General features: G+C 43.3%; 2 protein-coding genes across 2 annotated transcripts in view; both read right to left on the reverse strand.

Annotated features, from left to right (window-relative positions):
• Nucleotides 1–15,965, reverse strand: part of cxadr (CXADR Ig-like cell adhesion molecule) — a 40,439-nt gene extending 24,474 nt beyond the window's left edge. The window contains exon 1 of the mRNA XM_030792431.1: nt 15,837–15,965. Coding sequence (XP_030648291.1) covers nt 15,837–15,888 — 52 coding nt within the window. The 5' untranslated portion in view covers nt 15,889–15,965. The remainder of the gene's footprint in view (nt 1–15,836) is intronic.
• A 1,397-nt stretch (nt 15,966–17,362) lies between these two features.
• Nucleotides 17,363–20,011, reverse strand: btg3 (B-cell translocation gene 3). The gene is made up of 5 exons (XM_030792840.1): nt 19,956–20,011; nt 18,449–18,655; nt 18,122–18,259; nt 17,785–17,989; nt 17,363–17,618 (listed from the first exon to the last, which is right to left on the reverse strand). The coding sequence occupies exons 2-5, from the start codon at nt 18,619–18,621 to the stop codon at nt 17,409–17,411; spliced, it is 726 nt and encodes a 241-aa protein (XP_030648700.1). The 5' UTR covers nt 18,622–18,655; nt 19,956–20,011; the 3' UTR covers nt 17,363–17,408.
• Between the last annotated feature and the right edge of the window lie 2,510 nt (nt 20,012–22,521).

Below are 22,521 nucleotides of genomic sequence, written 5' to 3' on the forward strand. Positions count from 1 at the left end.
AGGCCTTGAACGGGGTCAAACTGCAACCACAACAGACATCAGAGCGGAAGACTGATATGTCAGTTACCATGTTAGACATCTTCAGGAATTCAAACGGATGAATCACCAGTATGAGAAATTCACCGTTGCTATTGTTACCATAGCCCTTTCATCCACCATGGGCGGACATGGCTGAAACGGAACGAGAGGAAAAGCCAGTAGAACCTCGTTCACCCGCTCACAGCTAGTGCCTGTGAGTTCTCATTGTGCTGAACTTGTACTGACAAAGCTTTGTGCTTGATGGAATAGAGCAGTTTGCCGTGTATCTCCAGAGGGGGTCTGCAGGCTAGCTGGTTAGGGGCAGTCGATGAGTCTCTATCGCTGACTTTCTCCCCTCCTGTATTTGCTCTAAATTTAGATCTCCCTTTAGGAGGAGCCAGCCAGCCAGCCTGCCTTGTGTTCTCCAGGACAAATACAAAGTCCATCTTTTCGCTGAAACCTTAAACTGACATGGCAGGGAGCTGGAAGTGCTGCTGGATTAGATTTGTGCGTATAGAACAATGATAAGAGTCAGTGACAATGGGTTAACAGCGCAAAGCCAAAAACAACTACAAAACATAAATGTGTGTGAATTTGTGTGTGTGTGTGTATTGTGTGCACTTCGTGCATGTGGAGGGTGTGTGCATATATGTGTGTGTACTTTGTGCATGTTGAGAGTGTGTCTGTGTGTGTGTGTATTGTGAGCGTGTGTGGTGTGTGTACTTTGTGCATGTTGAGAGTATGTGTGTGTACTGTGTGCACTTTCTGCTTGTTGAGAGTGTGTGTATTTGTGTTTGTGTGTGTGTGTGTGGGTATATTGTGTGCATGTGTGGTGTGTGTACTCTGTACATGTTGAGAGTGTGTGTGTGTGTGTGTGTGTGTCTGAGAGACAGACAGAAGCGGTGGTGGTGTGTACTCATCCAAAAGTCCCCCCAGGCTGCAGCAGCATTTTGTTTTCATTTAGAAAATATTGTATTTCCGATAATGGGACCACAGGGAGGCGAGCAAACGTGTACTGATAAACTGTGGCACTGCGCAGATCAATAGCACTTGAAAATATGTGACATCCCTACCCCACCACCCCACCCCACCCAAGCCCACCTCTCCCCCCCCCAAGCCCACCTCCCCCCCCCCCCCAAGCCCACCTCTCCCTGTGTGGTGAGGCCTTTTCGTTCAGGCCGTTCGTCTGTCTGTATGAGGCAGAATGCTCTTGTCTCTGTCCCTGACTAACACACAGCCCTGCTGTCCTCTGAGAAGGGTTCACATAAAGACTGTGTGTTATTAACACCACTAAACCACAGTCAGGATCTACACAGCCTGCCCTGATCCAGCAGCTTTCAGTCTTGTCACTGGACCTCTCCCACTGGAACGCAAGCAGCAAAGCACGCTCGCACGCACATGCACACACATGCACGCTCACACATGCACGCTCACACGGTTCCTCAACATGCTTTCCCTAGGTGAACATTTTCTTCCACATTGGTGTGGAGGACAAAAGATGAAATGCATGTAAGAAGAGAGAGAGAGAGAGAGAGAGAGAGAGAGAGAGCGAGCAAGAAAAGGAGTGAGAGACGGCAGGTGCGTTAAACACACCTCTGTGTATTTCGTGTCCTCGGGCGCAGAGAGAGAGAGAGAGAGAGAGAGAGAGAGAGAGAGAGAGTTTGTCAGGGTCCATTACTGCTGATGTTGGCGAGGAGAACGCTTGCTTTTCAACACCCCCACTCTGACTGTCAAATCCTCAACCTGCTCAACGAGACCCCCTCCACACACACACACACACACACACACACACACACACACACACACACACACACACTCCCTACCCTGCCTGCCTCCTTCAATCAGAGTGACAGTTACAGATAGCGTTGAAAGGGAAAGAGCAGAAAGAGAGAGAAAAATTGGCTCAGCAATGACATATAAAAAATGTGCTTCAGAAAGAGATGAATCCCTCCCTCCGCCGCTATCCTGAGCCGCAATCTTTTCCGCGCAGTTTTGTCATGTTGCCTTTTATTACGGTGACGAGTCGGGCCCGTCCTGATAGAAAAAAGGAGCTAAACGCCTGGTCCACGGAGATAAATGCTGTAAGCTGTTCTTAAAGGACCACAGCGCGCAGCAAACCTGTGTGAACACGTGTGTGCGCGCGTGTGTGTGTGTTTTGCTAGGCTTGCCTTCTAGCGGGCCACAGGGTTAGTTCCTTTCTTAACCCACACGAGAGAGCCTCTTCAGTAACCAGGTCAGTTAGTCCGGTCACTACTGACACCGGTGACAAAGCACTCAATGATGAGGGCATCGGCTTTGAAATGAGCAGAACACACACACACACACACACACACACACACACACACACACGCACGCACACGCACGCACGCACACACACACGCACGCACACACACACACGCACGCACACACACACACACACAGTCACTCTCACAAAGAAATGTAATCAGTGTCAGCATACAGTAGCCATTTGGATTGAGGCTGAGAGCATGAAATTTGTTTTGAATGGCCAGTGGAATGGAGTGCTTTCTCTTTGGTATTATTTTGATTTACCATGGCAAAGCAAAACTGACACTATAAGGAGTGGATGTAGAGTGGAGGAAAAAATAAAATAAAATGGGGGGGGGGGGGGGGGGGGGGGGGGAGAGAGAAAATAAACCCGGAAAGGCTAGAGCAACCGTCGACTCCAAACGCGATGCAATTGATGTTTCTCTGGGGAGCACTGTTAAAAAACCTCTAGCATTCACACTCTCACTCTCGTCGTTAAGATGACAAAAAAAACCTTATTTTGCCTCATCACCTATTCAAAACATGTACTCGTTCCCTTAAAAGATTTTTCTTATGTACCTCTCATTTGTGCCTCTGTGTGCTTGAACTATTCTTCGAATGTAAAGAGTATGTGTGAGAAAACAGGAGGTTTAGAGGAAAGATCGGGAGGATCAAAACCACTCAATCTCTTGTCCACATAACACGTCCCGAGTCCGAACCCCGTGCGTTACAAACTCGGCGTCGGGTATCACCGAGGGGTTTCGGTCCGTCGTCCGTCGCTCTACCGACGCGATAAAACGAAACGAGCGCAGTGTTTTAAGATGAGGTGGTTGAAAGCTTCCTGAAACGAAGTCCCGTTTTCATCCTAGTTTCAGAGAAAAGAGGACCCCAGCACCGGCACCCTGCTGTTCTCCGCGGTCTCTGGAGTAGATGCGGTTGGCCCACATTTTGAGCCTTTCGTTCGCGTCCAGGGGAGGTGTGCTGAACCGATCTAGATTACCCCGACAGCAAGGCATGACCTTATACAGTCCCGTTTCAGGATGACAAATTACAAACTAAAAATATGTCTCGACCTGAATCATTAGCCGACGGCGGAGGTACGGTCAGGGACCGTAACACAAAGTGTTGGGTAAACGAAACGTGCGTCATATATCATCATTACAAACACTGCCAACCACATAACAACCCCCCCCCCCCCCCCCCCCCCCAAAAAAAGGGTTGAAGTACCACAGAAAACACCATCTGAAAAATCACTCCACTTTTCCCACTAATAGACGTGTAAATGTTCCATTCAACATCAGTTAGCATTTAGCATTTAGCGTTTATCGAGTCTCTCCTTACTGACACACGTGGATGTTTTGCATACACACACACACAAACAAACACACAAACACAACTGCGAACGTAAGCTCTTCGCACTAATAACAGCTACACAGTCTAAGCCAGGGCCAAGTTGTCCAACAGACGACCCCGCGCTGCTTACACAGAGCCCGGGGTCAGACAGACGACTCTGTAATCCCAGAGAAAGTGTCTGATCGGGAGGTAACAGGCTTTTCTGCCAGGCCTCCTGGATGGTAGCCACGCGGGGCAAAAGGCAGACTGCGGACCTTCACTTACACAACATACGCCGATGAGAACGGCAGATACCCTGACGCAAACGCAAACTACAGCCTGAAGCCGACAGGCTTTCTCTTCGGGATAAAACGATACCGTGAGACTACCGTCTTGAGCTGCTGTATTTTCACTCAGGGGATAACAGGGTTATTTTTTGCCAACAAATCTGCCCGAGAGCTGCTACAGCAAACCTTTTTCTTCTTTCTTTTTTTTTTTTCCCCCCTCTTTATGCACGCAAAGAATTCAGTGCTCCATTTGCACACAATGGGTGCAAATCCTTTACAGACATTGATTTCACTTAGGGAGGAAGTGCAGAAAACACTGATACAGAGAGAGAGAGAGAGAGAGAGAGAGAGAGAGAGAGAGAGAGTGAAAGAGAGAGAGTGAGAGAGAGAGAGAGAGAGAGAGAGAGTGAAAGAGAGAGAGTGAGAGAGAGAGAGAGAGAGAGTGAAAGAGAGAGAGTGAAAGAGAGAGAGAGAGAGAGAGAGAGAGAGAGAGAGAGAGAGAGAGAGAGAGAGAGAGAACAGAGAGTGAGAGGAAAAAAAAAAGACTGCATTATCCTCGTTCAGTGCAGCGTGTGTCGTGCAGTGAAAATAAAGCAGCGGAATTCTGAATTCCATAAATGCTGAAAATGTTTCTCTCGCGCTGCGGTGATAAAATGACAACGAGAGCGAACACGTAGTTCTTTCAAATCTAAGTAAACACAGAAAGAACAATACTAATGACACCTCTTCGCGACTGAGGAAATCAGACAACGTTTAGGAGAAAAATATATTGAGGGAAGATCTAAATGAATCAAAAGACTGGGCCTGTTCGATTGTCTGGGAGAGTGAAAGAACGTGTCGTCCTGGAGGAAGACATTTTGCGTGTTTTGTTTGTGTGCTGTCTATGGTGACATTAGAGATCATGTGTGCTTCGTAACACTGCCCATTGGATTCAGTTGAAAGCTGAACATGACATTAGACACAGCAGAGCCTGCAGTTCCTTCCACTCCTCACCCCAGAGAGAGCTCCAGCACAGCTAGCAACAACAACAATAAGACTACAGAGAAACACCTTTACTCTCCAATTACCAGACACTCACACAGTGACAGAGAGAGAGAGAAACAGGGTGGGGGGGGGCGGCAGACACAGAGAGGGAGATAGAGAGAGAGGGAGATAGAGAGAGAGATAGAGTAGCAGGGGGCAGACAGAGAGAGAGAGAGAGAAAGAGAGATGGGGTGGGGTGGGGTGGCAGAGGCAGAGAGAGAGAGAGAGAGAGATGGGGTGGGGTGGGGTGGCAGAGGCAGAGAGAGAGAGAGAGAGAGAGAGAGAGAGAGAGAGAGAGAGAGAGAGAGAGAGAGCGCGAGCGTGAGACCTCTGATGTGGCCATGAATTAAACATGAGCTCCATTAAGACAGTTAACAGCTGGCTTTTGTAGGCACAAACGATGGCTTCCTTAATGGAGACAGGTGAACAAGGAATAGCTGCAGCCTACACGCTGTGCTGTTTTATTGGCCAGGCACATTGGCATTAAATCTCCCTTTAGATTTAACAAATGTAACTATAACAAAGTAAGCCCCTGGAGAGCGAGAGAGAGAGCGATGTATGGGATCTGGTAACAGGATAAAATAACACTCATTTAAGTTTAGTCCTCAGGCATGCAGCAGTAATTCTGTTCCCTGTCTCATCCATTAGGAGTTATGTTGGCATAGCTATGTGAATGTATACCTTGTTATACACCAGGGTTTCCACACTAGCTGTACTCGCGTAAGTGCAGGTGGAAAGGAGGGCTACACACACAGGCATGTGAGAGGAGAATTCTCAGTGAAGGGTGTGTGTGTGTGTGTGTGTGTGTGTGCGCGTGTTTGGGGGGGGTGGGGGTGCTCTCGTGGCTGTGGTCCAGACGAGCTGTTAATGTCCTTGGACAGGTGTGAGATGGACTCCTGTAATTAAATCGGGCAATTAACTGTGTTGTATTGACCTTGCCGTATTCCGCCAGCTCCGGCCTCCTCCCCGAGGGTGCGCCCGCATACGCGCCGCGCCTCACTCTCTCACCTCCGCCCTTCGGCCGTAGTAAAAGAGGGAGGACTGCGATGGGCGCGCTATCAGGGCGTGGTGCCCGGGGGTTAAGGATGAGGGGGAGCTGACCCGTCCCGTCTGACTCGCCTCCGGGGAGAGACGACCGGAAAACCTTCCGACGGGCCCGGGCGCGTCGGCGAAGCTCATTTAAATTCGCCAGGGGTCTGCCTCTTCTCCGTTAAACGCCCGAAATTAAAAATTTATATCAGGCATTTGCGCCGAGTGATCTAATCTGGACGCCTCGGCCTGCGCTCTGTGCCACTGGAATTTAAGAAATCGTATATTGAAATGTAATGCTCTTCGATGAAAAATAAACACGGTCGCCAGATTTATTTCTATTCCCTGGGCAAAACAGATTAGAGGTCTTAACAAAGAGGAGATATTGCAGACTATCGTGAGGTACAGTAACTCAGCTTTTGCGAGATCTCAGTCGAAAGATGTGAGGAAATCACGTCCTCTCATGACGAGAATACTAAACGTGAAATAAAAGCAAATTGCGCATGTTTAAAATTATCTAGGGAGCACAAATTGCTTTTTTTTCCCTTCCCTATGAAGAGAAGAGTCATTTACATATGTAAGTACAAATGAGAATGTGCCTTCACTTAAGATTAGACTGGGGATGACTTGTATTCCATCATCACGGCCAGGGTAAAAGGGGTGTGTGTGTGTGTGTGTGTGTTTGTGTGTGTTCTACCTCTAAGACCATATACACTGTAGTCAAGTGTATATTTGCCATGTTTCTTGTGTGTGTGTGTGTGTGTGTGTGTGTGTGTGTGCGCGTGTGTGTGTGCTGACAGACAACAATGCGCACTGTTTCTCAATGAGACAGAGGTGCTAAAAATGGCTCTCCTCAAACAGCTGCTGCTTTCTACTGACGTTCAGCTCTCAGAGTCCTGCCCCGCCGTCTGCCGTGCGCGCGCGTGTGCGTGTGTGTGCCGCTTCTTTTCCCCAGCATAATATTTTTCAAAGATTAGACTCACAATTAACTCTAATGTTCTTAACGGCTTGTTGGGAAGGAGGGGCTTACAGAGACGGAAGAGTGAGCCGATGCGCGTCGCGTTTCTTAGAGCTTACGCGGTTTAAACAGCACCTGTGTTTACATGTGTGTGTATGTACGTGCGTGCGTGTGTGTGCGTGTGTGTGTGTGTGCGTGTGCTGAGGGGTTGGGGGGGGGGGGGATGGGGTTTGCTTACATTTTCTGCAGTCATTTCAGCAAAACACACACACAAACACATATAAAAAAAAAATCACACAGACAAACATGATTAGGGCAGCGTTTTCTGTGTTGTTTTAGCCACCTGCATGCAGGTCTTCGGTCTAAATTTATGAGTTCTGCTGCGTCAAGGAGTAGGTTTTCCTGGAGCAGCAGAGAGAGAGTAATTCAAAGGGTTACTGTCAAAGCACATAGGTCATTAGCCGAGAGATTTCTTTTTTTTTTTAATTATTTATTTTTCAATAGCTTTATCTGACCTTGCCCCAGTTCTGTGTTTTCTCAGGTTAGCTCAGTAGCGTGTGTTGATAAAGCTGAAATCTCGCTAGCAGGTAGAAAGCAAACAAGCAACTGAGAACACCTGCCTAGACCGCACCCCAGGGATGACGCTGTCACATGGTATAGACTCACACGGCGTGTGATGTCGACTGGTTCCCTCTGTCTCTCTCTGTCTCTCACACACACACACGCACGCACGCACGAAGCCTCAAAGGCAAACACTGACCCATACGTGAAGGCTGCTTCCTCTTTAACATGCAAAAAGAGCACATGCTCCAACGCAAGGACATGAGAGCAAACACTCCACAGTCCGTCAACAGAGGTGACCTCACAGGTTAGGTAGGGGGGAAAAAAATAAATAAATGAAATAAAAGTGTTCCTTAGGTGTAAACGTTTTTTTGGTTTCCAAATTAGTAGTCAAAATCGATAGTGGCACAGTGAAATGGGCCAAAACGGAGGACGGCATGCCGCTAAAAAAAAAAAAAAAAAAAAAAGGTCAGACGGGAGATTTAACACCAGATACCATTTCAATGTAAACGACAGCGTTCCGTCTCGTAAACGGATGGTTTAGAGAAACCCAGTGAGATATGAATGCCGCTGTTAAAAACAAACAAACAAACAAAACTCAACCATGCAGAAATGCAAATGACTCCAACAAGGCAAAAAGAGCAAGTACTGAGTTTATACAAACGGTATGAGCGTAAGGAAAACTAAGGGAGAACCTAAACGGTGGAAGATAAGCGTTATAGACAGGGCCAACGCTGGCAGTCATTTTAAACACACGCAAACACGCGTTACGGCCCGGCAGAAGATGGTAGAAAACCGACGACTGCGTTAAAACACTCCTACACTTTTGGTTTTAGGCTTGAGATTTCTGCCAGACTCTGACAACATTCTAGAGTAATGCAGTCTAATCCTGTTCATGATTTAGGGAGTATACCAAAAACATTCGACACACCCAGATTCGTGATGATTTCAAGAGTTCCTATTAAAACACATCACAGCCTATAGGGTGTATGAAGGAGGGGAAGGCCTAAGGGCCATCTTTTTTCCTCTGTGGGGCAGAACACTGGTCGACGGAGAGGAGGAATCCAGTAGAATGAGGCAGATAAACGGTCTAACTTTGGTGTGAAGGGCAATAAATGATTGGCCCACAAAAAAGATGAACGGGCCAATTTTTGAGACCGTGAACACAGGAAATAAAGATGAAGAAAAGGGTTAAACAATGAGGGGATAAAGAAAAAAAAAAATACGAAAAGAAAAAGAAAAAAAAAAGACAGAGGGCAAAGATGAAAGAATGAGGGATAAAGAAAGAGCAAGAGAAGAAGGGAGGGAGAGAAAGGGAAAGAGAAAGAGAAAGAGACAGAGAAAGAGACAGAGAAAGCCCATGGTTTCTGATCCATAGTCTTGACTGCTCGCTCTTTAATCCTGACGGATGAACCACCAAAAAGAAAAAAAAAAGTCTTGCGAGTGAGACGTCCTCCTCTCCATGTGGGAGGGATCAAGCAAACTGTCAAGTCACTTTAGAGCCTCAACACGCCAGCTAGAGCCCAGGGTTATTAAATACATTTATTAGGCCGCTTTTTACCGTTCTGGCAAAAAAAAAAAACACACAGACGGCACGGATCTTTGGCTCGCGGCGGTCCAAAAACGGACGGCACGTTAAGCTGTAGGCTCTTTTTAAGTTACTAATGGAGAATATCGCTCTTGCGTAACTTTGGAGGATTCTGTGGGCACGATGAGAGAACGAGTTAAAGGAAAAAAATCTGACTGAAAGGATTTTAGGAACTCTTTAGTCTATGCTTTGACTTCAGTACAGCAAAATACTAGGCCTTAAACCCAACTTCACAGGAAAATCCTCCATTTTCCAGATGACTGAGATAATAGTTAATGCTCAAATCGCCCTCGATTTATAGGAGAGAGAACAAAAAAAAAACCAACAAAAAAAAAAAAAACCCTGTTTGTGAAGTGATTGTGAAACTGCTGCCGTTTTCACCTTAAAGCAACTGAACCATAGATCTCCGCTGAGTAATGGGAAGATATTTACTTGATAAATTTGGGTGTCTAATAAAAAAATAATCAAGCATTAGTTACAGTTAAGTGGTCCGCCGTCATTCGGCCCATTATTCCTCGTTATGGCCGGGAGGCGTTGGCCGTGGGGCTGAGGAGGGGGGTGGGGGGGGGAGAAAGGGTGATGGATGGATGCGCTTTCCGTTTTACCTCGGGAAGGAGAGACTCCATACTGATGAGGGATGAGAGGCGGATCAGAGACTGGGGGGCACGCAGTGCCACCACGACCTTGTGTTTATCGATGGCTTATGGGGAGGGGGAGGGAGGAGGGGGAGAGAGAGGGGGGGAGAGAGAGGGAGAGAGAGAGAGAGAGAGAGAGAGAGGTGTAAAGTCCCTTCCACAGGTCTATTTCCTCCTCTATACAACTTTTCTTTTCAAGGTCATTCACATGCAACACAGCAACAACAACAATGACAACAACAACAGCAACTTTGTAACAGCGTATACGAGTCTCAATCATAAAATTAACAAAAGCTGGGTACGTTTAACATGGTCACGCCCTTAAAGCAGAGACACTTGGTCTGCACCCCCCCACCCTCCATCTCTCCTCCGCTGGCATGAAGCCAACTCTACTGATAGCAATGACTTTCCTATGGTACCTGTGAATGAGGGAGAGAGGAGGAATGGACTATGAATACAGAACAGTATTGTAACTGGAAGTACAATGTAGGGGAAAAAAAACAAAAAGAAAGAAAAAAAAAACGACAACTGCTTCGATTAATCACGATCTCTACATCTAATGGAAAGCAATCGGGCCGCCTTAATGGCCCACTCACTTTCAAACTCGAAAATGAAAATGGGAAGAGCACGCATGAGAGAATGGAGAGGGGGGGGCATTAGCGCGCTCGAAATCGCCGCCACTCAAAGTAAAGAGGAGCAAGAGGCGACGCGTCGCCCCGGACGGCTCCCGCATGTTAAAATATTTAAGTGCGGCGCCGTTGAATATTCATAAGGCCGGCCTCCACCTTGTCGTTCGGCGGCAGCTCACGGAGGACACGCAGCCAAGGTGTCCCTGGTGTGTAATCCCGTTCCACCGGCCGGGCCTTTATTCTCGCGGACAGCGCCGGAGGCCAGCGGAGTCCGGCGGGGAGAGGAATGGGACAGGCAGGCAGGGGCAGCTGGACGGCCGAGCCAGGGGTTAGGCAGCTGCCAGAACGGGTTTCCACAGGATGGGTCCGGCTAGGCAGATCAGACAAAAGCCACTACCGCAGCTGAATGAGAAATGACCGTCTCCAGAGAGAGCTGCTCCTGCTAGGACAATGACTGTCTCTCAGGTTGAACAGTTGAACGCTTCCAAAACCTGCCTCAACGCTCTGTCTCTTTCAATGTTCGTTCGAGGGGGGGGGGGGGGGGGGGGGGGAATCTATCTTTAGATGATGACAAATTCTTTTTTTTTTTTTTTTAATGTCACTGAGACAAAAGCAGATGACACAATGCTGAGCAAAGATGGCATTTCAAAGAAACTGAGTTAACTCTCTTTCAAACCGAGGTCACGCAAGTTTCTGGAACGGGATATTTTCGTGGCGTTGAACTCACACATCATAGATTTTGCGTGGCAAGCGCTACACCTGGTTATTAATAATACACCAAACTGTCCATGTAGAAAATAAAAACCAGACTTCAATGTTGAAGCGTAATAAAACATGAACTTGTGAAGTGTGATTAAACAATTACTTTGGTTGCTAAATGTACCTGAAAATCAAGCTACCAGTCACATTTGACAGAAGACAATTGTTAACCAATCACTGTGTCTTTGGAGAAAAAAAAAAAACACAGTGACTAGGAAAAGCACCTCAAGGACATGAAGGAGCAATGTCATACAAAGACAGAAAGAGGAGCTTTCTTTTGGGGGGGGGGGTTTTAGTACCAACATAGGTCAACTCCATGAGGTGAAAGCTTGCATTGGAGGCATGTACTCAAACAAACACAGACCCTCTCAGACATTCAAAAGAAAAAAAAAAAAACCTTTCACAATCACTTCACTAGGCCTGCTTGGTTGTTTTCAACAGGTCTCCTAGCAACAATCCCCAGCCTACAGATCTGGAGTGGCCAAGATTACCAGGTAACGCCATCACAGGGCTGTGAAGAGCCACATCAGTGCACCCTTGTCTGGGTTACTACACATCTCTTCCAGGTTCAGGACTTTCACATAACACAGGGCAGTACAGGTAAAATGTACCCACGGGCAGAGGTTGATTTTAGAGAGGATGAGAGAGTACTGCATCACCGCTTGTTAGCAAGAAGGATCAGCACCCCCCCACCTTTATTTTTAACTTTGTATATCCTTTGTTTGGTATTAGACAGAGGGTGGGGATGGGGGAATCTAGGAGTTCTTTTGTTGTAAAATTGACCAAAGTATTTCTGTATTATTAGGATTGAGCCGTGCCTCTGAAAGCCAGTTACATTACTTTGAAACGGTGGACTCCCGGGGTGGGGTGACAGTGCTTTGAATGCATTTCAACACTGGAATGCCGTCTGGTGGGTATGGTGAAAACACAACTACACACGGCAACAAACAGAAAAGGACAGGATGATCTAACCTTTTTTTTTCCCTTCAAGAGACAGGATATTATAAACCAACACCACACAACAAGTCAAAAAAACAAAACCTTCAGTGTGCAGGGGCCTGGAAATGTTCCCACTTACCAATACAAACTTTCCCTTCAGAAGTCAAGAGCAGTAACAGTCACACTTCCCAACATAAAAAAATAAAATAGCATAAAATTGTTTCACTTGATCTGGGACATAGTTTCTGAACTACTCATGTCAATAAAATGTCAAACTTCTGTGGTTGGTTCCATTTACCAGTGTATGGTTTGTACAGAGGTCAGTGTAGTAACACAGTATAACAGTGTCCACTGCAGTAATGAAACACATTCACACAGCATGAACAACTTAATGTAAGTAAATAGTAAGTGGTGTTTCCAGCATTGGCAGACAATTATAATAAGAAGGGGGGGTTTGAATTAGGTTACCAATCACTAAAAATGACAGCTCTTACTGCAAAACGGCTCCAAATCCCCAAACAATCATCTCCCGGTTGAATTTTCACAAATGACTCATGGCTGATCCTGGGTGCAAAGTCAAAACACCACAAGACTTTGTGCAAGTAACTAAAACTTTGGATGGAACAAAATAAATAAATAAATAAATCATAGACCAGATTTAATACAGAGAGATCCGATAAACATTAAACCATGTGCCAACCGAGAACCCCCCCCCCACACACACACACACACACACAAAGTGCTGACTGTCTAAAGGACCATCTGAGAGCATCTGCTTAATGCCAAGCTGACGGGACGGGGCTGTCAGGACCTGTGGGTGATAATGTGGGGAACGTGTCTGTGATAGAAGGCAGGACTAAATGAACTGGACACTGAGGCCTCAACAGAATGAGGGAACAGTCTGATACACTGAGGGCTTTCAAAAAAAAAAAAAAAAAAGATAATTTTCCTTACCGCCTAAAACATCCAGAACCGTTCACGTCTTCAAAACAAACAAGCTGCTCGCTGAGCTACTGTTGGGATTTAACCAAAGAGACGAAAGCAGCACAGGTACCCAGCGGTGAAACCTGACGTAACACTATGATTACCGTCCGCGCCCACACCGTATTGCTGATGATCAGTGAAACGGTTCGTTTCTCCCATCACAGATCTGGTGAGTCAATTTCAGTGAAAATAACAACTTTGTTCTTGTTCAAAATTAAATTTAAAAAAAAAAAAAATCAAAATGGACAAAAACTACAGTATCTTCCTATGGAAAAATGGATGGACATTGCGCTTGGCATAAATCATAAAATCAGATGTCGTTGAGCAATCTGACATGCTCACACAAAGTCTCTGTAATGACGCTATACTAAGGAAACGCCCCTCTTGTCCACACCAAAACAGCATGCTTATCTGGTGAAGTGGAACAGCACCCAAAAGGGGGGGGGGGGGGGGGAGACAGGCCTGGGATGCCATTATGATGGTAATGAGTACTGTATATGTCTGTGCTATTTTCACTCACAGTCAGTGGGAAAATATGCATTGTCGTGGAATACAACAGGAGTATACATTGTTATAGTAGAGTCTACACATTCCACACACTGTCAATAGATTTTAAACAAAGGCAGAGATGTCACGTGTGGACAAAGATTCTTTTTTTCTCTTTTTCGCCGAAGTTTATTGGAACTAATGAGCTGGAATGTCACTGCCCTGTCTGTGGCTCTTTCTCCTTTACAGTTTCCCTGTAAAGAGCATGACCAACCTTTGACCGCTGTACAAACAGATACAAACAGCTTTATCAAGACCCACTGTGGTTCTTAATCCAGAGCATGAGAGAAAGAGGGAGAGGGAGAGGGACAGGCCAGTTTCAGTGCAGATTCCAGAATGTTCTCTCTCACTCTCTCTCACACACACACAGACAACCCAGAGGTAATAACCAAACTGCTGACAATTCAGTTGTCAAAGTTTGACATTACAACCAGTGACAGATGTTCTCAAAAGACAATCAATATTAATAATTCCACCTCCCATCCCCTCCCCATCCTGTGTTTTAACTGGAGCAATTACAGGCTTTTTGGATGTGGACGCACAAGATCAAATAGGCCACGATTGGTAATACCAGAGTTTCAACTGCTAGAAAGCTTGATGATGAAATGCACTCTGTGTTATAAGTCCTTGTATTGCAAGGTTCACTTGGGGACTGTATCTGGTTTGGTTAAACAAAGTGATTGCCAAGCTAATCACAGTTTTCTTCACAATCAGAGAGGCACAATAAACTATCATTTCATGTTTTGTTTTTTAATCAAAAGAAAGATAGAAAGAAGAAAAGAAAAAGCGAAGTGACAACTCTATGCATATGTTACACCTAAGAACTTGTTTAGGGGAAAAAGATAAATGCATCTCTTCTGGCAAAGGAGAGTAGAATCTGCGTATAAACTAATTAGGATTTTAAAGTTGAGATTCCAACTAACATGCTTCCAATATCTCAAACACACACATTCACACAGATACAAACCATAGATCTAATTTCAGTCGAAACTAGAGATAAGTGATAATAATTTCCGGCACGAGTCACCTCAATGCCATATAAAATCCGCGAAGGTGCTTGCCTCGCGGGTTATGGTGGTACACGTATATGGACCCCTTGGGCTGGCAGATGGCAGACGGCAACGAGACGCACTACGAAGCTCGATGAGGGTTTAAAAAGGATCAGCCTATTGTATTAATCAGCCAGTTACAACTCCCTAAAACAGTTTCACGAAATTCCATTCAGATGCGTCATTTCAGCAATGAATCTACGTATATTCTCTTTAAATTCAGTCGCCAATGCAAGGATTGTATAAAGCTTATTCAATTACAGTGTATTTGTTCAAACACGTATAGTCAATATGGAATATGCTCTTTATTTCGGCTGAAAAAAATATCTGGCGAGTTTCCTTTCAGGTTTCGGTTTATGTATTCGGTAGGTAATTGGTATTGTTACCTATACGTGCCAACAGTCACAAACAGCAGGACCTTAAACCATAGACCAAATTCATTTTACGTTTACACACTTTGTTTAGAACGAAAAATAAAAACAATACAGCTGCGATACGGAGTCGCAGCTAAATGAGAGACTGGCGGCGGTTAACATCTATTGTTTAGTCCTTTCCTCCTCATAACAGAATTTTGGCTCCTGTTCGCTAGAAATGCAGCAAGTATAGTAATGTCCATCACACTGTAACAAGAGCATTTCATTTCGCCTAAGTGCTCTGCTTTTTCGATTGAGTAATTCTATTAAGCGCAGATTTGTTAAGGTTTGAATCAATTTGGAGAGCTCTAAGTTAAACTTAAATTTAATTTCCAGCAGTCCTGCAGTGGATCACTTCAGTGCTTTACAAATAATGCTATCACCAGAACTTGTTGCTGAGAGGGTTTTAATGAGTAACACACATTGTCTCTTTTACCTGGAGAATTACGGCTGTAACAAATAATCTAGTTTAACTTCTAAACTGTGAACGACAGCGCTCCGGTCGAAATCGACATAAAGACAGCAACGTGAACCAATCTGAACTCCATAGCTTTACAACCTCTCGGTAAACTAAATGACAACGAATCAGAAGCGAGAGAACTGAAGCAATTATAGCCTGAAAAGATATAGGACCAGAATTTGAACTGCCAGTAAAATGTATAATAATCAAATAAATGATTCTGAAAACGTTTCCTGGCCTGTGGAAAAACTTTCTAAATAGTAAACTTGGCTAACTCGATACTAGCTCGAGGATACAATTTCCCGTCTCGCGAAGTCTTCACTGAAAAATGGAGTACTAAAACAGAATCTTTACAACTTACCTGTGATGAGAATTACAGTAAAACAAGAAGAAAGGAGTATAACAGAATCCATTATTTTTGGTTATTCCACGATTTTACTTCACGACCCAGGAAAAACGTGAACTCTCTGTCCGCACTCCTGAGTATCGCACTCCTAAAGCATCAAAACTCCGTTTACTCACTAGCCTCAGCAGGTGGATAGGGGCTGGAATCCAAACACGTGATTTCCGGAGGTATCGGTAAAGGATGCAATGAGATCCCGATACTTTCACGCCCCCTGGTGACAGCTTCTCAATAATTCAAAACGGTTTACCCTCGTTGACAACGATATTGCTAAAATAAACAAATAAAGAAATATAAAGAAACATAATATAAGAAATATTTACTGAAATGGAATGAAACAAGTAAGTCTGCATGAGAAAGCCAAAAATAGAAAATATTAGACAAGACCGACAAAGTTACTTCTAGGGGGACAGTGACCATTTTGTGTACCCATTCAGGTAGCAATTTATTTATTGTCATACAAACTTGGTACAAAACACATGCTTAAGGAATGGTAGAGAAGTTTGTACATGTCCTTTGTTGAGCACAAAACTAATGTCAGACAAAACTAGTAACCAACCTGTTAAAACTGTAGGTACAGAGTCAATGTTTCAGCCCTTGGCACAGGGGTCCTTTTGTATTACATATGCACCATCACTCCTAACACAGGTACTAATAAATATCAACAAAAGCAATATTTCAAACCAGGTCATGAGAACCATTACCCTGTGACTTATTGTTCCAAATAAGTCCTGTCCATTGTCCTCTGTACTTTGTTCCTTATCAAAACACTGCACTTAGACCAACTACATCCAATTGTTCTCATTCAATCTGAGTTGCAAATGAATTTGACCACCACTGATCTAGGCAGTGGCTACTGGCATCACAGGCTGAGGTTTTAGCATCACACCTGAAAAGAGACAACCACAGACCTGTGCAAACAGGGATCATTTACCAGGAATCGTTAAAAATGTCACCGTATTACACACTTCTTAGCAACTACAAGCAAAGGTCATTAACACACAAATAAGATAACATCCATTTAGTTGAAAATGGTGCGAGAAACAATTCAACTGAATAATACGAACTGCAAATACATACGATTAGAAAACGTGTTTTAATGTCATTCATAACTTAAGTGGCCTCAGAAATACACAATACTATAAATGTGAATAAATAAAACATTTGGTCATTGTAACACAACTGACAACAGTAGGTAAAGTATCAGCAAACAATGATCCAATCATAAATACAGTACGTAATTCCTCAACTATAAAATTTGATGTAATCAAAATATCTCTAATCCAATACATATAAAGATTACCTTACACACTATTACAATATACCTAAAGTGCAAAGAGTTACTGTTATGCTGTTTTAAAAACAAACAAGTCACAATTTTGCGAGAAACAAAAAACAAAAACAAAAAAAGTGACGACTGAACTACAAAAATAACTTTTTAAAAAATTTGGTCAGTCATCTTAGTGGTTTTATTTCAATTTTTCTGTTAACGTGCTGTATATCCTTAAGCCCAGTACATTGCTACAGTGGTCACTGAGTGTGTGTCAGATTGGGAGTGCTGCCCCAGTAGCTATGTTTGCTTGGATACACATGCTGTTGCCAGCCGTTTGGTCTGTAGGGGGGGTTGGGTCTACCCGGGGGCCGGAACGTATAGTGAGGCCGCGGTGGTCCGTGCCCTTTGGCTGGGCCAATCTTCTTCTTGAAAACTGGGTGCCACATGGGAACTCCAGGGTACATTAACTTGAATAGAAATGATCACAACACCGTATATTAATCACAGAGTAAACATCATTTTTTAATGTTCAACACTGGATATTTACACAACCAAAGTAGAGGACTAAATTTATGAGTCACAATGCAAGCACCAGGTGAGACACAGGGCAGGTTTGGTTTTGATGGGAAATACCTTGCATGGAACTCGACTGGGGCCGAAGGGAGGGGTGAAACGGGCTTCCCTAGAGCCGCTGTCTTCATCCGAGGAAGAGCCCGAGTGGTAGTCCGACGTGACCCTCTCAACAGCGCTCGTCACCTTCTTAGTAACATCTTCTTTATCGTCCTCATCATCGCTTGAAAAACTGGCTACGGTAAAAGCTAAGTTCTTCTCACCATACCTAGGTAAAGCAACAAAAAAAACCACTTTACGGACTCCCCATGTATGAATTCGAAATAAGTTGGGGGGAAAAGCATATCAGTGACATTCAAATGCAGCTAAAAGAAGCTAGGGCAGTGTGTGTAAAACTCACCTGCAGCACACCTCTCCAGGGTCCACCCAAAGAGTGATTTCTTTAGGCAGGCCCAGATCCTTATACAACACACCACTTTCTAAACAGGCTCTCAACAGCTCTGGGTCCTCCCTGTGAAACCTGTTCACCCTAATACACCTGTGGGAGAAAACCAAGAGACAGTGAGAGATATGGCACATAGTGAAACATTCCACTTTTAAGAGCAGAAAAGAATGCTGCATTTAAGCTATAGCAGTTGAGGAGAATGAAAGAAAAAATACAATGCAAGATAAATTAAATGTAAATATATTCACTGTTGAAAAGGACCCCTATTAAAATAAGGTTTACCTGTAAGCCTGGCCCTTGCTTGGGTTATCAGCATACCAATGGCCCTTATACTTCTCCTGTAGCGCCACCGTCAAACGTTCCACAAACTGGTCCACTTTCTCTGCGTCCAACTTTCCAGCCTTCTTTATCAGTCGCTTCAGAAAAAACACCACCGCAGCTATTTCTTTCTTCATTGTTAGCTGTTGAGCTGAAAACCTTGGTCACTTTCTGCAAATGAACGGGCAAGAGCATTAGCTTTAGCAAGTCATTCATGATTCTAAAAGAAACGACTTTGTAAACGTAACTGCATTTAAAAAACGATATTTACATAAGATATGACATTTCGACATTTAAACTTTAACGTATAGTTTAATACTTGTAATTTCCGAATCGGTATACATTTTAATCGGATAATATTGTTCAATGAAACAGTCTAAGTTAGCAGTTAAAGGTTACTTGTCTCGAAAATAAGAAAGTGCGTATAAAGATTAGACGAACAATGATAGCAACATCAGTCTAAACAAAACATGCTGCATGTTCACATTAGTTATTTGGAAATGTTCGAGTTCGGTGTATTAAAATATCGCAAACCAACCCGAATGAGAGAGATTAACCGTCTCCGAAAATATCAGTTGAGACCCGCTACCAAGCAAACCGTGAAATCAACACGCCAATAAACCAACTGGACCTTCGGGTACAATTGCGCGCTTTACACTTGGAGGGCGCGTAACTCGGGCGCAACAGTTGTGCCCCTGGTAGCTAAGGAAGCTAATCATTTACAGCAAGATGCAGCACAGGACTTCACTATGGGCATCGTAAAATAGACAAATAAATAAAATAAAATAAAAAGATTGATTTTCAACGTAAAGTAATAAATCAATGTTCACAATAGTTGGTTATTTACTTAAATATGCTCTTTAACGGGACCTGTCTTCAATAACAATTTCTGAGCCAATCCTCGACGCAACACCAAAACATCAACTCGCAATTTCAGTAGGCCATACATTTTACTATACGTACGTAAACAAAACGCTCAAAAATGTTAGCGCGCCTAATTACAGCAAAAACAATATTAACAGAGAGAATAAAAAAATCAAATATTCGAACTCCCTAATGGATGCATTACCTTAATACAAATTAAGAGCGGACCACCACCGTGAGACAAAAGCATGCGCCACGAGTGTGTGCTTAACCAATTACTAGCTAGCGTTAGTTAGATAATAATAAAAAAAATCGACTGATGGGCCTACAAAGAAAAATTGTGGTTATGATTCCCTTCCGTTTGTCTATCAATGCGAACTAATTGGGTCGTACATTTTATAAATACGTTACCTAGTTACGAGAAAAACACTCAGAAATGTTACCTTACGTTAGCTAGGCTATGCTAAAAGTTAAGCGCTAGATACATATACCTAGCTGCGTTGTTAGCAATGAATTGAAAAATTCAAATAACCGATCAGACGACTTTTTAGTGTCGCCGCTGACATAAAATAAAGAAAAACAAAACGTTTACCCTGCTACTACTAACTGTGTAAACCCTTCACCAACATGTGGAAGAACTCCTGAGACTACCCCAGATCCTGGTCAGCGTACCTCTGAACCCACGTCACTTTTCTTCTTCTTCAAATGGGGTCAAGCGTTGGGTAATTCTATTGCGCCATCTATCGGAACTGAAATCACTGGATATAAATAACTTTCTAGTCTTATTTTTATCTTGTCTAAATACATAAACACACAATCAGAGCTATCTAGAAAAAGATGGGCTTTACAGAAGTGAGCGTCATACTTTGGAAAAAAAACAACACACGCACACACACATACCAATCAAATTGCTATTTAGAAAAATAATTTATTTAGATTCATTCTTTGAAGAAAATATACAAAATGTCACTCAAGAGTCACATATACACTGGCAGTATGCTCCACAACCACACATTATTGCATGACCAATTTAAATAACAACACAGCTGCAGCCAAGTGAATCAGGTCACTGACATCATGAGGCAAACTTAAAAAACATAAACAACAGTGAAATAATGAATATTCAAATCATGTACACAAACACATTTCCATAACTGTAAAACATGATAGATGTAATGGAAATTGCAAATATTTCTGAGTTACCTCCACTTTACATAGGAAAATGTAAAGTAAAACCAACTTTTCTCTTTCCCTGATATCTCACCAGACATTAGAGAGTATAAGGTTTGTGAGTTAATAATGTGGTGCGTTTCTTAAAAGAAATTAGTTCAATGAACACACACACACACACAAATCAAAATAAAGCAATTTAAAAGCACACAAAACCAGAGAAATATACAGATAGGGCAGTCCAATATTGCATGTTTCATTTATCATCTATTTTTGTACAACTCCATGCTCCAGCACACATGAAGCGTACAGCGGTACACTGAAAAAGCACTGACCACAACTTGGCTTAGCACAGCAGAATATATGTTGGACATGCACACAACACAGGGTTAGGCAATCACTCACAAAAATAAAATATCATTTATTAAAAAAATGTCAGAAAAAAAACCCCAGAAGGGTTAAATGTAGATTGTATCTCTTATAAAGAGAATTTTTTTAAGACTGGGGGATTTGAAACATGTTTGTCTGAGCTCTTGTAATTCTATATAATGTAGCCTATATCCATAGTTGAAAAGACACTCTAGATATATGTTTAGCAAGGCTTTAGTGCCAGCTGTACATGATCAGTCAGCTGGGGCTCATGCTCTGAACAGCCACCAGGGGGCGGTGCACACCAAGCTCCATCAGGAAACTTGGCACTCCTAGCTCCACTAGGAAACTTAGCACAGAAGTCAAGCCTAATTTTCCCACAAGCTTAGTTATAGAGTAAAACAATATTCATCAATGTAAATGACACCAATCTAAAACAAAGCACAAGCACACACACTTACCAAAAAAGAAAGAAAGCAAAACAAAAAAAATGGCGGTTTCTGTGAGTGAAATGTAACATGTAAAACAGAAGTCACCAAACCCCCAAAGGGGCAATTCATGTAAAGTGGTTCGGCTGAATTTTAATAAATAAGAGCTTTTTGAACTACGGCCTTCTGGTATATTCTTTGTAACAAATGTACTTTTCGTAGTGATTAGGGTTTTTTTTTTTCTTCCCTCCTTTAGTTTTCTAGGTTTGTTAACATATGATCCAATACTCGTGGCCAAAGTAAACACTGAGTGAGGCTGCCTTAAGGCAATGAGGGCTTTGGTTAGTGCCGCTGAACCGGGTGTTGACCTACAGGTCTTCACTTCTAACAAACAACAACAACAACAACAACAACAACATTTCCCCTTTTTTCAATCCCATTCCCACTTTGTGCTTGATAGCTGACAACCATTCTGTACTAGAACACAGTTGACAAAAAAAAAAGAAAAAAAAAAAAAGATTGAAGTGGTAAATCCCTACACACCCAAGCAAGACTTCACAAAAAAGAGAGTGAAAACACAAGAGAAGGGAAAAAAAAAAAAAAACAAGGGGGAAAAAAAAAAAGAGCACCAGCAGGTTCAAACACATCCAAAAACCATCATAAACAAAGCCAAGTATGTTTGGCACACCGTGTTTCCTCTCTGCGTGTCAAAACGAAACCTTAACATCAAGTCAAGAGACTTTGTTGTGTTTGTGTTCTAGTTCTACAAGAGAAAGAAAAGAAAGAAAAAGCAAGAAAGAAGGGGGAAGGGTAAACTTTGGTTTTGTGCTCTAAAGAGAAGACGGGTCTCTGGGTAATTTAACGCCACGCTCTGCTAAGCTCTCATTAGGAAGTTCCACCAAACTGATAAGGGGATAAAAAGAACACTCTCCGCACAGCAACAGTTACCACAGCAACCACGGATTCAGTCAACCAGCAAAGCCATGTAACGAGAGCTAGCGCGCGCTCTCCATACTTTAAATACAACACTAAGAACACCTGAGCTAACCCAGCTCAACACAGACACCATAATTAAAAGGAAATGAGTAAAAACTATAAATACAAAATGATAGTTTTACAAACTGGACCAAAATAAAAAAACAAACTGTCATTTTCCTCAATTTACGGAAAAAACAAAGGGGTTGTTATTTTGCTAAAAATAAATGT

The sequence above is a fragment of the Chanos chanos genome, chromosome 15 (assembly GCF_902362185.1).
Source record: "Chanos chanos chromosome 15, fChaCha1.1, whole genome shotgun sequence".
Taxonomy (NCBI): Eukaryota; Metazoa; Chordata; class Actinopteri; order Gonorynchiformes; family Chanidae; genus Chanos; species Chanos chanos.